At 48.9% G+C, this 13,828-nt stretch overlaps 1 protein-coding gene across 2 annotated transcripts in view; it reads left to right on the top strand.

Moving 5' to 3' along the window:
• Window positions 1-13,828, top strand: part of METTL21C (methyltransferase 21C, AARS1 lysine) — a 133,261-nt gene that overhangs the window by 117,684 nt on the left and 1,749 nt on the right. Inside the window, exons 1-4 of one of the 2 annotated variants that reach the window (XM_079138646.1) lie at window positions 5,642-6,482; window positions 7,966-8,117; window positions 10,995-11,146; window positions 13,679-13,796. In XM_079138646.1, coding sequence (XP_078994772.1) covers window positions 7,991-8,117; window positions 10,995-11,146; window positions 13,679-13,796 — 397 coding nt within the window. In that variant the 5' untranslated portion in view covers window positions 5,642-6,482; window positions 7,966-7,990. Of the gene's footprint in view, window positions 1-5,641; window positions 6,483-7,965; window positions 8,118-10,994; window positions 11,147-13,678; window positions 13,797-13,828 lie in introns of those variants that run through there. The other variant, XM_079138645.1, reaches the window with a different exon arrangement.

Below are 13,828 nucleotides of genomic sequence, written 5' to 3'. Positions count from 1 at the left end.
GCCCCAGTTTTTGTCTTGATGGTATAAGATCTGCAGGCCCTGCAGCAACTTCCTGGGGCAGGCGGTGCCCAGGATGACTGTTGTCCTTGAGGCAGCTGAGCCATTGAGGCAGCTTTATAGGATGTCCCCATCATTCTCCATCCCAAGTCTGTGCTTTCACAAGGGCAGAGGAGAGAGACTCAGAACTGGTCAGGGGTCTTTTCTTCCAGAACTTTCCAGGGTAGATATGGTAAAGGTGTTGCCATCTCTAGGTGAAGGAAACAGCTTCACAGATGAAGTGATTTGTCTGAGGCCACAAGTGGCAAACAGGAGGACAAAATGCCCTAGCTGCCTCCTCCAGCCCTTTCTAGCTGTACCAGTACTTAAATAGTGCAGTGCATTTCCTCCAGACCTTGACGCCATGGCTTGCAGGAGAGCATGTGCATCAAATCCGAGTTTGCCCTGGAAGCAGGGAAAGAATGAAAGGAATTTCCCTCTGTGGAACTTCCCAGAATAGTTCCACCAGGTAAACACATTCTTTCCTAATAGAAACCTGTTTGGAAAAAATTGCCTTTCTGAACACTAGTCAACTGCTGTTGCTAAAATCAGAGCATGATTCGTTACAACTAAGTCCACCCTAAAAAGTGCCATTTCCAACGGGCAGACGGCGACGTGGAGAGAGCAGGGAGCAGAGGCTGCTGGCTGAGCTGCAGGGTGGCACAGCACGGCCCCGGGAGGGCTCACCCAGAGGGCTCTGGGAGAAGACCAGCGGGCTGTCCTGTGCACTTGCGTGTGTTTTGGAGAACTGGATGTGTGTGGTTGTCTCTATTTTTTATTTTATTTTTTGGAACCGGGTCTGACAGGGAAACTAGAGCTAAGGCCTAAGTTTCCTCCTTATTCTCAAAGTTCAATAACTGTGAAGGGATGTTTCCATACTGACAAAGGTATCTGGACCCATTTGTCCTGGGGTTAAGGTGAGCTTCAAAAGGCTGTCGTCTATTTGAGTGTAAGACAAAAGAAACATCTTTACCCAATCAACACTCTCGAAGACGTTTTCTGTGTTAGAATTTCTCATCGAAACCTGTTTCCAAGCACAGCACATGAAGGTAATGTCACAGGCCTTGAGCTCAGCCCCAGAGCAGTCTTGGCTGCCGTGATGCATGAAACCTGGCAGCTGCCCATTGTGTTACATGCTCTTGCAGTTGGAGATCTTTCTAATAAAATCATAATAAAGTTTCTTTGAGAAGAAATCTGCCTTAAGAAAGGGATTGGGAAAGAAATTTAAAAGTTGAAACAAACGACTGTTCTTCAAAATGCTTGTAAGTCCATCAAGGCAACTCACTGGTTTTGTGAGAGCTGCTTTATAGGAGCAGATGATCAACCAACAGCCTGTGGTTGAGTATGAGACTCAGGTGCCCAGAACAGGCATGTGCTCTGTTTAAAGTGAAATGACAATAACTTCACTCAGTCCTTCCAGACCTATTGGGTTATTTCCCTCATGGTCTTTCCCTCTTTCATGTGCAATGGGTGTCATGATATAAAGAGCATTTAGGAGTAAGCAAAAGTGAATTCTCCCACGTCTACCAGTCTGACACGTGTGGGTGGATTTGGTCTTTTAAGTTGATTCTTTTTGCCACGTACATACACATGGGTGTGTCCCAGGCACCTGCGTAGGTAAGGGGTTTAACTGTTGCCTGGATAGGTTTTGAACACCCGCTTTGTATCTATGATGGCGATCTCTCTGCAGCCTGACAGTGCATCTGCTGCTGTCACACCAAGGCACGAAGAGTCCCTTTCTAAGCTCCCGCGGTACAGGATTTCTGGGTCTAAGGCAATCCAGTGATGAAAATGAATCATCAAGGGCTGAGTTCTGTTTCCCCAGGTGTGAAGACAGAACACCCGAGAAAGGCTGGGGCAACCTAGAAAGCAGATTTTATATAAAGGATAGGCCAGAGACAGACTCCTCTGCAGAGAAGAGCTCAGTGTCTGAGGAAGGGGGGGTCCTGACCCTTTTACACATTGTAGAGTTCCTTTGTTTTCATGGACCCCTTCTCCCCTTATCTTGCCTACTGACTAGTGACCAAAAAGTGGGAATGAAGCCTTCCAGGGCTTCTGCCCAAACAGGCAGGAAAGGAACCTCCCAGGAGGTACTTCCTTAACAACTTCTTGGGAGGAACAATTCCCTGGAGGCAGGTATCCTTGGCAACAGGCGGAGGAGGGGGGAGTGTCCTGAAGGTATTAGCATTTTATTTCCTCCTGAATTAGCCCCCATCTTTGTGACCCAATCATATTTTACCTACACTGTCTTTTTGTCCCCCAACCTCCATGGTGGGATGTGGTCTCAGTCTCTCCATCCCACCTGGTGGAATGAATGGGCTCTTTGTCCTGGAACTCTCAGGGGCTGGCCCCAAAGTCTGTAGGTGAGGGGGCATAGTTTCAGCCCTAAGTCATTGGACAGAGAGGGTTCTATCTTTGTGTCACTGCATTATCAGACATCTGAGGGACCAGAAATTGTGAAGGTGCATGATTTCACTGAAACCAAATATTTTCTGCACTGAAAATCACACATCTGACTAATGTTCTCAGTTCCTGGGGTTCTTAAAGAACATCTAGCTCTTCAAGATATCCTCTCATCTTTGAGAGTGGATTCCCATCAGTCTTCCCAGATAAGTAACTGTGGTATCTACCTCTTACATTTGTCTGATCATGTTTCTTTTTTGTGAAACCTTTGAGGAAGATCATGTGAAAAGCACGGAGCCTGTCATTCATATTCAAATTCCGGAATTGCAGCCAGTGGGAAGCAGAGGTTATTGTCTGTGGCCACCTGGGATTGCCTCCTGCTGAGGGAGGAACAAGTGAACTGGGGAAGATGTGCACATCTTCTAGAGATTTGGACTTGGGAAGAGCCACTCCATCTACTCTGCTGCAACAGCCATTAGGTTATCTTCCGTTGGAGGGAGTGTGGGCCTCCATTTTGGAATTGTGTTGATGGAAGTGAGAAAGTGTGTATGCATGGGGTGGCCAAGAAGGAGATGTGAGCCACACATCCCTCAAGCCTGCTCCTCATGATTTCGTGGGATGCTTCTGACCCTCTGTAGCCTGGACTGTAGGGTTTAGCTTAGGACCAAGTGAAACCAGGCAGGATCTTTCCCTCAGACCCTGAACCTTGTCCACAGGTGTGGGAGATAACCAACTGGAAGCTGAAAGAAAAGGCTTCTGAACTCCTGCTGCTGAGATCTCTGAAGTGGGAGCACCCCTGGCTCCTACATTTCTCAAGCCTGAGTCTTCATTTTTTCATTTGATTGGGTGTCTGACCCAGAATCCTCCCAAAGAGCCCTCTTGATTCAACTGCGCTAGAGTCACATGAATCACAGCCCAAAACACTAATTTATTAATCATCTTCTTGGGGTACGATGGGCACCAGGCACCAAATTCTTGAGACATGAACTTGATTTACTTCCCATGAGACTGTAAAGAAGAGTGGGGCTGTCGTGGACACAGTCGGACCTCACTCAGTGCTCAGACACACCCGAGTGCCCAGCTGCTGCCCTCTGTGCCTGAGGTGTTGCCGTAAAAATACCCCAGAAGTTCTCAGAACCTGAAGTAGCATGATTTCAACTGCATGATTCTCCCAGCTTTCCTCCCACGGTCCAGTTTGGGTGCCCACTGAGGGCGCTGGCTTCTTGGCACTCGCCTGGGTGACTTCCACCTTCCTGGCTGTGTTACTCACGCTTCCCAGACAAAATGCTTCTGCTCACATCCTTGTCTTCACATCTGTTTCTTGGAGAAACCAGACTAAGTAAGACACGAGTGGGGAAGATAGAGCTCCACATCGGCCAGGTGCTACTTGCTCTGTGAATGCCAGTCGACACTGAGGGACAGAGGAGGCAAGACTCTCACCCATGGTCACTCAGCTAGTAGGTAGAGTGTTCAGGATGGTCATCACCCTGATGGCAGCTCTGGTCCACTGCCTGGACAAGGGCTTCTGGAACCTGGCACTGTTGGCACTTGGGGCCAGGTAATTCTTTGTGGGGCTTGACGTACATGTTGCAGGATGTTAATCAGCATCCCAGCTGCTGTGCACAGGTTGCCATAGCACCCCACCTCCTGTTGTGACAACCAAACAAGAAAGCTTCCCCAAATTGCAAGATGTCCTCTGTCAGGAGGGCAGGATTCCCCCAAGAGAACCAGGGGCAAGAGAGCCAGGTTTGAGCAGAAAAAGTGGAGGACATCAAGGGTCAGTGCTGAAGGAGGGAAGCAGAGGGACAGCACACGGACCGCCCGTCCTGGACCCCGCGTAAGCCCATCGCTGTCTGTGTCTTCTGACTCCGGCCCTGGCCCACTTTCCAGTGTGCTGGGCTTGCTGGGATCAATTGTTCCACTGCTGTGCTTGTTAGAAAGTTCTTTCCTACTGAGCCCTGGCTGCCTCCTGGTAACTTACTTCATCAGTGAGCCCTGCAGAGCGGGGCAGAGCCCTGTGGAGGGCTTAATCCCTCCTCACGGGCTGGCACTTGAACTATTTGAAAACAACTCGTGTGCCCGCCCTGCGCACGCCGCCAGCCAGCGCCTCCCCGGCCTCTGGGCGGCTTCCTGGTGCTCAGGCACTGGGAAAATTCACTCCGAAAACAAAGGCGGTGACCGCACCTGCCAGGGAACAGTTGTCACAGGGACGATGACATCTGGTGGAATAAGTGACGGGAATGCAGGATGCAATCCCAGAAGTGGACCTACTGGGAGCAGGAGAGCGGTAGGACGGTGGGGCGGGAAACGCCAGGTCTCCCCCAGCACTTCAGGAATGGAGAGAAGACCGGTAGCTGTGGACCACGACACACCCAGGCAAAGCTCCCAAATTCCAAGAAACGGATATAAAGAACAAAAATAATGATGGCAAGAAGTGAGTACAAAGGTCGGATGGAATCACTATTAATTCAGCCTGCTGGTTAAACACAGCCCTACACAGATGAGAACAATTAATCAGTTTCCATTTGCCTGAGGCTTTCCTTGACATGACCGATATTCTATTTTAAGGGTTTCCGAGCCCCATTAAGGAGCACCTTCCTTTGTTTGTTTTCTGTCTGTTTTTCACTAAATAAATCACAATGGCTTGCTCTTTGGGGGGGGGGGTCTTTCTGAGGTTCTATTCCTGCTGCCCCTTCTAAACAGCCCAGAGGCAACGCTAAGCCTTGACTCATGTCCCTTCGAATGGACATAAAGATGTTCTCCTTTCTTCCTCACAAATGCCTTCCTTTCCTCTGGGCAGAGGCTCATGTTATTTCTGGCTGCTCCCATCCAGGTCCTGGGCAGAGTCTGCAGCAGACACTCCCCTCCCTTGAGCCTCAAGGCGTTTAGATGATGAGCACAAAGTTCATAGTCTTAAAGACCCCAGCTGCCCAACCCCCGCTTCTTTTAAAAAGTAAACTAGAAGTTCCCCTTGCAAACTGCACCACAGCAACTGGGCACCTCCTGGAAGTCTCTGTTTAGCTGGAGTGATATTTATGGACCTTTTGAGGGCAATTCCATTTCATGTTGCAATCTCTCTCTCTCTGTCTCTCTCTCTCTCTCTGTCTCTCTCACACTCCCCCCCACTCTCTCATGGGGTGGGGGTGGGGAAGAGAGAGAATTCTAGCAAAGCAGCATGCCTCTGAAGAGTGGCGGGTAATGCTCCCCTAAATAACTTGAACTTCCACTGGCTGGCTTTTGTTCATGAAAAGCTAATCCTTTCAGGTACAGACCTATATAAAACATCAGGGATTAAAGAGTGCCTGGAAACCGCAAATCTCTTCTGCACCATAAGGTAAAGACATATCTAAACTAACAGAAATCATTTTGAGGTGTACTAACAAGGAATCTTTTTTTTTTTTTTTAAACTGTCCAATCCTTTAAAAATATGAATGCATGATATAGACTCTACAGGACTTATTTTTGCAGCTTGTTTTTCAATGTATAGCTATCTTTGGAAGAAAAAAGAATTTGTCATGTCAACTACAATGAAGGGAGGGAGTGACTGTCTCACAAGGAAAAATATCAGCTGGTATTTGACTGAAAACAACTCTCCTCTTGCATGCCAGATGCAGAAATGTGTTGAATTTAATGTGCAGCATCTCACGGGGACAGGTGGGATTTCCACATTCAGTGTTAAGCTGCAGTCTCCTCTGAAGTTTGGAGATGACGATAGCAGTTGATAATGTATGTGCGAGAGGCTTTGAGTGGGTTACTGCTCTCAATACCCACAGCCCTCATAGGAGGGGGGGAAACATTACTGCCCTTTCAACACGGATCACACGGATCACACGTGGCAGAACCCCCAGATGGAGGCTTCTCACCAGAGCTGAGGGGTCTGCACTCAGAACCTGCTACGTACTTTTCAATAGCTAGTCTGCTATTTTTTAGGCAGGACCATTAACTTCCTGAAATTGTGGGGAAGCAGAAAAGAAGCAGCAAGTATTTGCAAGAGAAAAAACTCTTGTGTAGCCCAGACCGCAGGAGCAGTCTCCGCTGGTTTGGTGAGCTAGAGAATTGGGGTGAATAGTTGAATGGTTGCTTCTAGAGCCAGTGAAAATGTCACGTTACATCCACCACAGTCTCCTTTCTGTGAGTTCTCCATTCTGCTGCATGGAGGTGAGAGAGGCAGGCACCCTCTCAGGGTGTGGGATGGAATTCCAGATGCCGCACGGGGCGGGGGGTACTTCTCTGTGCCTTTGTTCATTGGTCAGCTCCTCGTCTGAATGACTGGCTTTGGGATTGGTTTTCTGCATGCTCAGTAGTCACGGTTGGGCGGGTGTCTAGTTACCATCCACCACTGGCTGAAACAATAGGATAGAGCAGCTCTGTGTGTAGAATAAACCCAGATGGTACAAATGGATGGGGAAAAGCATTTACATTTTGTCACAGCATGGACCTAAGGCAAGCCAAGGTTGTGAGTAATTTCAGGACCAACTAGACAAGGAACACCAAGGCTGACCCCAGGCAGCTTGGGCTGGGCCGCCCGGTCTGCAAATGGGCTTCTGCTCTGCCTCAGGGCCCTGTCTCTGGCCAGCTGCGGCTGCTCTTGGGCTGCTTTTCAGCCTCTCCCTGTCTGGACTTCTCCCACCTGAGAAAGGGTGTGACAACATGCCTGTGTCGTGGGGTTGTTGAGAGGGTCACCCGTGTACATGCAGAGCACTGGGCTGGGCAGTGGTGAGCACGGCGGTCGTCCTGCTGCCCTGGCCATTGCTGCTGTGATGCCAGTCAGTGATGCCCACAGACGGTCTCCTGGCTCCAGCTGGGGAGTGCTCTGTGCTTTAATGATCACTTTTGCCATTGTGTCTCTCACATTGCCCCAGGGGTGAGGCAGATGCTGTCATCCCCTTTCTGCTGGTGAGGAAATGGGTGCTGAGGGGATTAGGTGGCTTGCCGAGTGTGAAGAGTGGAGAGCCAGGCCAGTGGCTGGCTTGCAGCCCAGCACTTTCTACCGTCTTCCAGAGAGCCTCAGATGAAAGCAGAGCAGCCTGGCGCTCGCTCCAAAGCCTGGCTTGGCTCCCCAACCAGGATGCCATTACCCTCTAGTACCCCCGATGGTATGCAACGCTGGGCAGATCTTCTTTGTTGGAATTCAGCTCCAAAAGCTATTAGAAATGCATGTCGGACCCCCCAGAACTTAGTGATGTGTTACAATACTTGGTGGTGGCAGAGAATGGCAAAGAATAAATTTACAAAATACCCAAAACCTCCTGCAGCCCCGAGCGAGGGTGCTTGTTCCCAAGCTACGCCTGCTCTGTTTGCATTTCCCCACGTGTAGACCGGGTTGTGTTTAAGGTTCTCTCTGTACCTTGCTCTAGCAAAGCCAAATGGCAGCTCCTTGGGTGGCTGCCTTGCTCTCCCAGGGAACTAAGCTGAATAGCAGCCGTTCTTTTCGGCTCAGCAGATGCTAAGGCGATAAGCTAGGCTTCTGGATCCTTCAGGGAGAGTCAGACTTTCCTTGGGCCAAGTAACTCGGGTCTTGTCCAGTTCCTTTTCCTAGCAGGCTCCAGCTATGGACGCGTGTCTCAGCTCTGCGAAGCGGTCCCCGTGCCTGGAGGAGGCACCGAGCTCCCCAGGTGGCTGGTTGGAGGCGGAGGAGGGGGATCTTCAGGAAGAGGGCACCGGGGAAGCCCCAGCAGGTAAACTCCTTTTGCTCGCCGCCACAGCTTTCCTCAGTTGCTTTCCCAGTGACGACATTTTCAAGTAAACTTCAGCAGCAAGGATTTCTGTTTCCTTTTGACTCTAGATTCTTATCTCAATGAAGTGTGGTTGACAACGCCTTTGTGCCTAGAGACTAAAGCGTCATCCCGATTTTCTCATTTGCTTTATCAAGTCTGCAACTTTCTTTTGTCTTGTATTTATTTAAATCTGAGAGTGTCCTACTTTTGTAGCAAGAACTTTAAAAACAGTTTGCCCTTTGCCGAATTGTATTCCGGCAGCGTCGCAGTGCAGGGGACCCTTGTCAACCACAGTGCATTTGCCCGTCAGGACAGCAGGGCAGCTGCATTTCTGGGCACAGCCTCAGAGGTGCGTAAATAATAGACATAAAAATCGATATGATAAGAGCCATTTAAAACACAATCATTTAAGGTAGTAAAATATGTCTTTACTAAATGAGGATGTGATTTATTTTTACTGCCTCATTTACATAAAAATGCAACTCTACCTTCTCTCTCAAATCTGATCTCTGAACTACCAGAGACAAAATAGACAAAACAGAGGAAAATATTTAAAGTGCCACAATCATATAATTTTCTGTTTTTGTAGAACTTCTGAGGGTCTTATGGGAAAATATTTGTTTGTCAGTGTTTCTTAATAATGTTGTTTGGAAAAGTATACTGTCGGGCTTATGATTTGTCAGTTCACTTACTTGTGAAGGGATGGACTATGCAAAAACCACCAACTATTCCTAAGTCCTGAGAGAAAAATGAGTCCCCAAGAGGTGGTCGTGGGGGGAAGAGAGGAGGGTGCGCCCGGGTATGGAGAGGGGCACAGGGGCTGGAGGGGTTCCTGGGGTCTGGCTGGCCCAGTCTCCTGGCCCAGTGGCATGCTGGAGATGGCAATTGAGTTTCAGGAACTCTGGAGCTGGTTGTGGAATGTGGCTGCATTAAAACTCTGGTCATATAACCTTAGAATTCAATAGCTTATATTAAAGACCAAAGTCTCTTAAGAAACTGAAATAATAAATGCTCAATGCTCCTCAGCAGGTACTTTACTCCATTTCACTCTCACCTGTTCCTCCCGAGGTGGTTTCTGTGGGCTGTATTTGTGTGCGGGGAATGGGGCCAGGTGGTGTGCTACTGCCTGTCTTTCCCCATCATGTCGCAGTCCTTGGAACTCGGCCACGGTGGGAGGCATTGACCAGACACTTCATCTCTCAGAACTGACTGCTGCACATGCACACCGCTGCTTGTCCTCTGCCTTCCGTCTCTGAACCAGCACTTGGTCTGCCTCTCAGCCCCAGGGTGAGGAGTTAGCCCTCTTCCGTCACTCAGAAACACTGGGCTGCTTTTGTCCGATGTGCACAGCTTCCTATGACCAGAGGCAGGTGAAGGCGGACAGTCTCCTCCTTCCCCAGCAGCCTCCTGACCACCCCCTGACAGGGCATGTGACAGTGAAGAAAAACTCTCAGGCCACACTGGCTGTTTATTGCCAGGCTCTTGCCAGCTCAGTGAAGCTCACCTTTTTGAGATTCCCCTTCCAAGTAGTGGAACACTCAAAGGAGAACCATGGCCATGGACGACACTGGGCAGAGCTCAGGGCGACTGACACTAATTTACAGATGACTCGCCTCACCTGCACTGTGGCCAAGGATCATTTCCTAAAGTGCTGCACGCTGATACTTGGGTAAAATACAACGAAAACAGTCAAAAAGAAATGAAACACACAGAGACATATTCGGGCCCTTTCTTCATAATTGTACCAGACAGACACCATCAAATTCTTGTGTTTCTAAGTGTGTACTCCACATTTCCTCACTGATCGACTGGCCTGTTGGGATTGACATGCTGCCTGGCAGCCAGAACCGCACTGGCGGTGCTTGAAATCACTGTGGGACCTGCCTGCCAGGGGTGGACCGCAGGTCGCGCTTCTTCGCAGGCCCACTCTCCTCGCTTTGTAGCCACACCCCTCCTCCACCTTGCGTGGCTACTTCTGATGAGGGCACTTCAAATGTTAACTGACAGCTGTTCTCCCGAGTCCATATTTCACTGCTGGTTAGAGATCTTCTTTCACATCCCAGTCAACAGGCAAATTTCCTGCAGATGAAGCCAGGCCCTGGGCTCCTCGACTCCTCCCTGAAGATCCCTTCTCGTGGCTGATGTCCACGTCCTTTCTCCAGCCAGTCAACGTCCCTGAGCGCGCGTGCGCTCAGCATCCTCTCTCCTGACATTTGGGCTTGCTGCTCTTTTATGCTGAAACCCTCTGCAAACCTGTAACGATCTGTGATTCTGTGATGTCAGCTCCGTCAGGTGCTCTTCCCTCATTTTATATGCTATTTGAGAGCTGCTATCATGGGTCACGGGGGTTAAAGGAGTATTTAAAGCATTAGTAACTTAATAGCCAGGGCTCATCTGACAGCCGCCCCGACTCTAGTAGAGCTGGCTCCACTGCTGGTGGCCTGTGCCTTTTGAGGGGCAGTTGCGGGAAGGATTTTGGGAACACACAGCAGCCAGCATGTGGGAATGTTACTTCACTTCAAGACCTAAAAATAGCTGGGTTCATGTTCACCTAGTTCCTCCTTAATTGCAGAGAATTAACTCCTGTGCCATTTTCCTGATAATTTCGTTTAATCCTGGCTCCAAACCACAGCCTGGGGATGGGTCTGCACCCCTCCTGCCCTCTTGTGGAGAAGGAAGACGCCAAGGGCATCCTTAGCATTTTGCTGTACTATGAAAATGTCACCTCTGAATCTTGCGTCCCGTCCTCTCATAAACCAGTGTGGTGTTAACTGCACTCAGTGTAGGTTTGCCTGGATCGATGGTGCATGAGGCCTGTCTTATTTTTGTGCTTCACAGATGCTAACGACATAGAATCGTCTCTTCGTAGCCTCCAGAAATTCATTCCTACAGATTATGCCAGCTACACACAGGAGCATTACCAGTTTGCTGGCAAGAAGATCGTCATCCAAGAGTCCATAGAGAGCTACGGAGCGGTGGTGTGGCCCGCGGTGAGAGCACAGTAACGTGTGGGCTGGCCGTCGTTCTGGAGATGACAGTTTTGTACATCCGTGCCACTGTGCTTCTCAAGTTGAGGAGGGTTTACCTGGTTCCCCAGAGATGCTGGTGGTGGGCTTGGGCCCCAGAGAAGCACAGCCTTGGTTTTGCTTACGTACAAAGTAAGCCCACGTTAACTGCAATTACAATGCAACGCTATTCTCACCTCGTGTCGGGAAGGTGGGCGTTCAGAGGTTCTCTTGGCTGGTGAAGGGCCTGGGGCACCATGGCTGTTTCCCCCCTAAAGGCTGTCAGCCTGAGCTTAGAAAGGCTCCAGAGCAGAACTTCTCAGCCTTTGTTCTGAGTCACACTGAGATCTTAAAATGCAGATTCTGATTCAGGTGTGGTGTGGTTTTGTGTGTGTGTGTCAGACTGTGGTCCTGCATTTCTTACAAACTCCCCAGTGATGCACATCTCCTGGTCCAGGAACCCTGATCAAAGGTTCTCAGGAGCTGTTGAGGCAGTCCTGGGAAGTGGTAGCCAGTGAGCTGGGAGAAGAGGAGCCAAAGGGCCTCAGGCCCTTAGGGCTCTGCTCCCTTCTAAGCAAAGAGCTCTATATTTACATCTTATTCATGAGTATGATTTCCTTCAAAGACTTTCTTTTGCTTAATAAGTCTGAAAATACCTACTGTCTTCCCAGCTTCTTATTCTAATGCATTTAGTGAACAGACAACTATGGTGGTGGTAGCAGATTGGGGATAGAAACAGAACATACGTCCACTCGATTGTTTTTTTGCTAAGGCCTCAGCCCTTTGTGCACCGAATCCACCTCTCTTCAGCCCTCCCCATCCTGAAAGCTTTAGAAGAATCACAAGTCAGGTGGGAAGACCCTTCGGGGTGCCAGGCTCTGTGGAGGAGCTCACTTCAGGTTTGCTCACAGGGCTAGAGGGTTGGGTGTTTGTAACATCAAAAGTTGTAGCTGTTCCTGAGAGAAGTTTTATCTCCAGAGGACCCCTGACTGGAGGACAGGGAAGCAGGCGTCCTCTGGCCAGGCCAGGTGACACTCTCCTCTTATTGAGTGCCCTCATGGCAAATACTCAACTCCTTCCTCAAAACTCCCCTTCTCAACTCTGAGCACCTTGCAAAGTGCTGCAGGTTGGTGCTGTTTGACACCTGCCATTGTCTCGCCGGGTGGCCTCACCTGAAGTGCCCCCGCTCATCTTTCCACACTTGGCTCACCTCTCCCTGGCACCTGAATGCACCCCTGACTCCCAGAGGCCTCCATCTTGCCCCTCCCCCCTGGTGTATACCTCCTTTAGGTCACTGGAATCACTGCAATCGGTTTATAATTGGTTTACCTCCCTCTAGCCCTGCCACCAAGTACCTTGGCAGTAGAGAAAACAGTGATATTCATCTTTGCATGTGTCATTTCCCTATACACAGATGGGGACCAAATAAACTGACTTATGGGGTAAAGACTAAAGTTCTAGCCTTGTCCCTGGCAATCATGAGTGGCAGGTCTGGATCACCCTGGCCACTCCTCTCTGACCTAGGCTAGAATATGGAGTCCAGAGGCAGAAGAGCATATCTACAGCTGGGGCTGAAACATAAAAAGTTATAGAGCTCAATACCTTTTCATCTGTGTTCACAGTCCCAACTCTAGTCTGCTTATACTCCAATAACTTTCTCGTGCATAATTCTTCCTGTTCTCTCTAATCCAGGGCATTGCTTGTGGACACTTCCTTGGCATAAATTATACCTGGAGAAGCAATGCAAATCGAACATTCATTTCCTCTTTGCAGAAATGTCAGGAGAAGGTAGAGAGAGAAGAGAGTGAATAAAGGAGAGGGATGATTGATTTCATGTATAATGAACAATTTGTCCATAATTCAAAGTGTGGTCCACAGGCCAGCAGGCTAGCATCACCTGGGGGCTGATCCAGACATGCAGAATTTCCAGCCCCACCCCTAATCTACAAGAGAAGGATCTGCATCTTAATAAGCTATCCAGGGCATTTGTTGGCACACTAAAGTCTGCAAAGCACTGTTCTGGTAGCCTGTTTCTTTGATGAACCACTTAACAAGAAACCAAGAAACTACCCAGTTGTCCAAGACAGCACAGTCCTAATGAAGCTGAATTTTGATGAGTTGGGAGAGAGGAGTTCAAGTTGTACAACACTCTACATGCAGTTGGAGACCTGAAATGATGAAAGCAGTGGAAGAAGTTGCTGCTTGTTTAGCTACATTTTGTTTCCGTTTGTAAGAGTTAAGCTGATCTGCAGATCTTCTCGTTTTTGTTTTGAGATTGGTCATATCTATTATAGTCAATTCAATGAATCTGTTTCTCCAGTTCATGACATGCAATGTATTATAGCTCTTATGTTCCAGAGGTCTAAATATGGCATTGAATGGACTTTTGGTTCTTTTGAACCCTTCAATAAACAAAATGTTGTCTTTCAGTATTTAACTCTGATGGTAGAAGGGGCTGCTACTGGTTTCCAACATTCCAAATCCCAGGTGAAAATCTCAGTCATTCATGTGTTTTAGGCCACAGCTTTGTGCCAGTATTTGGAGGAACATCAAGAGGAGTTGAATCTCCAAGATGCCAAAGTACTCGAAATTGGTGCTGGACCAGGCCTTGTTTCCATCGTGGCCAGCATCCTAGGTGGGTTTGTTCCTTCCTTCCTGATGGTGTTG

Source organism: Sciurus vulgaris (genome assembly GCF_902686455.1).
Source record: "Sciurus vulgaris genome assembly, chromosome: 4".
NCBI lineage: Eukaryota > Metazoa > Chordata > Mammalia > Rodentia > Sciuridae > Sciurus > Sciurus vulgaris.
This window is presented reverse-complemented; position numbering and strand designations above follow the sequence as displayed.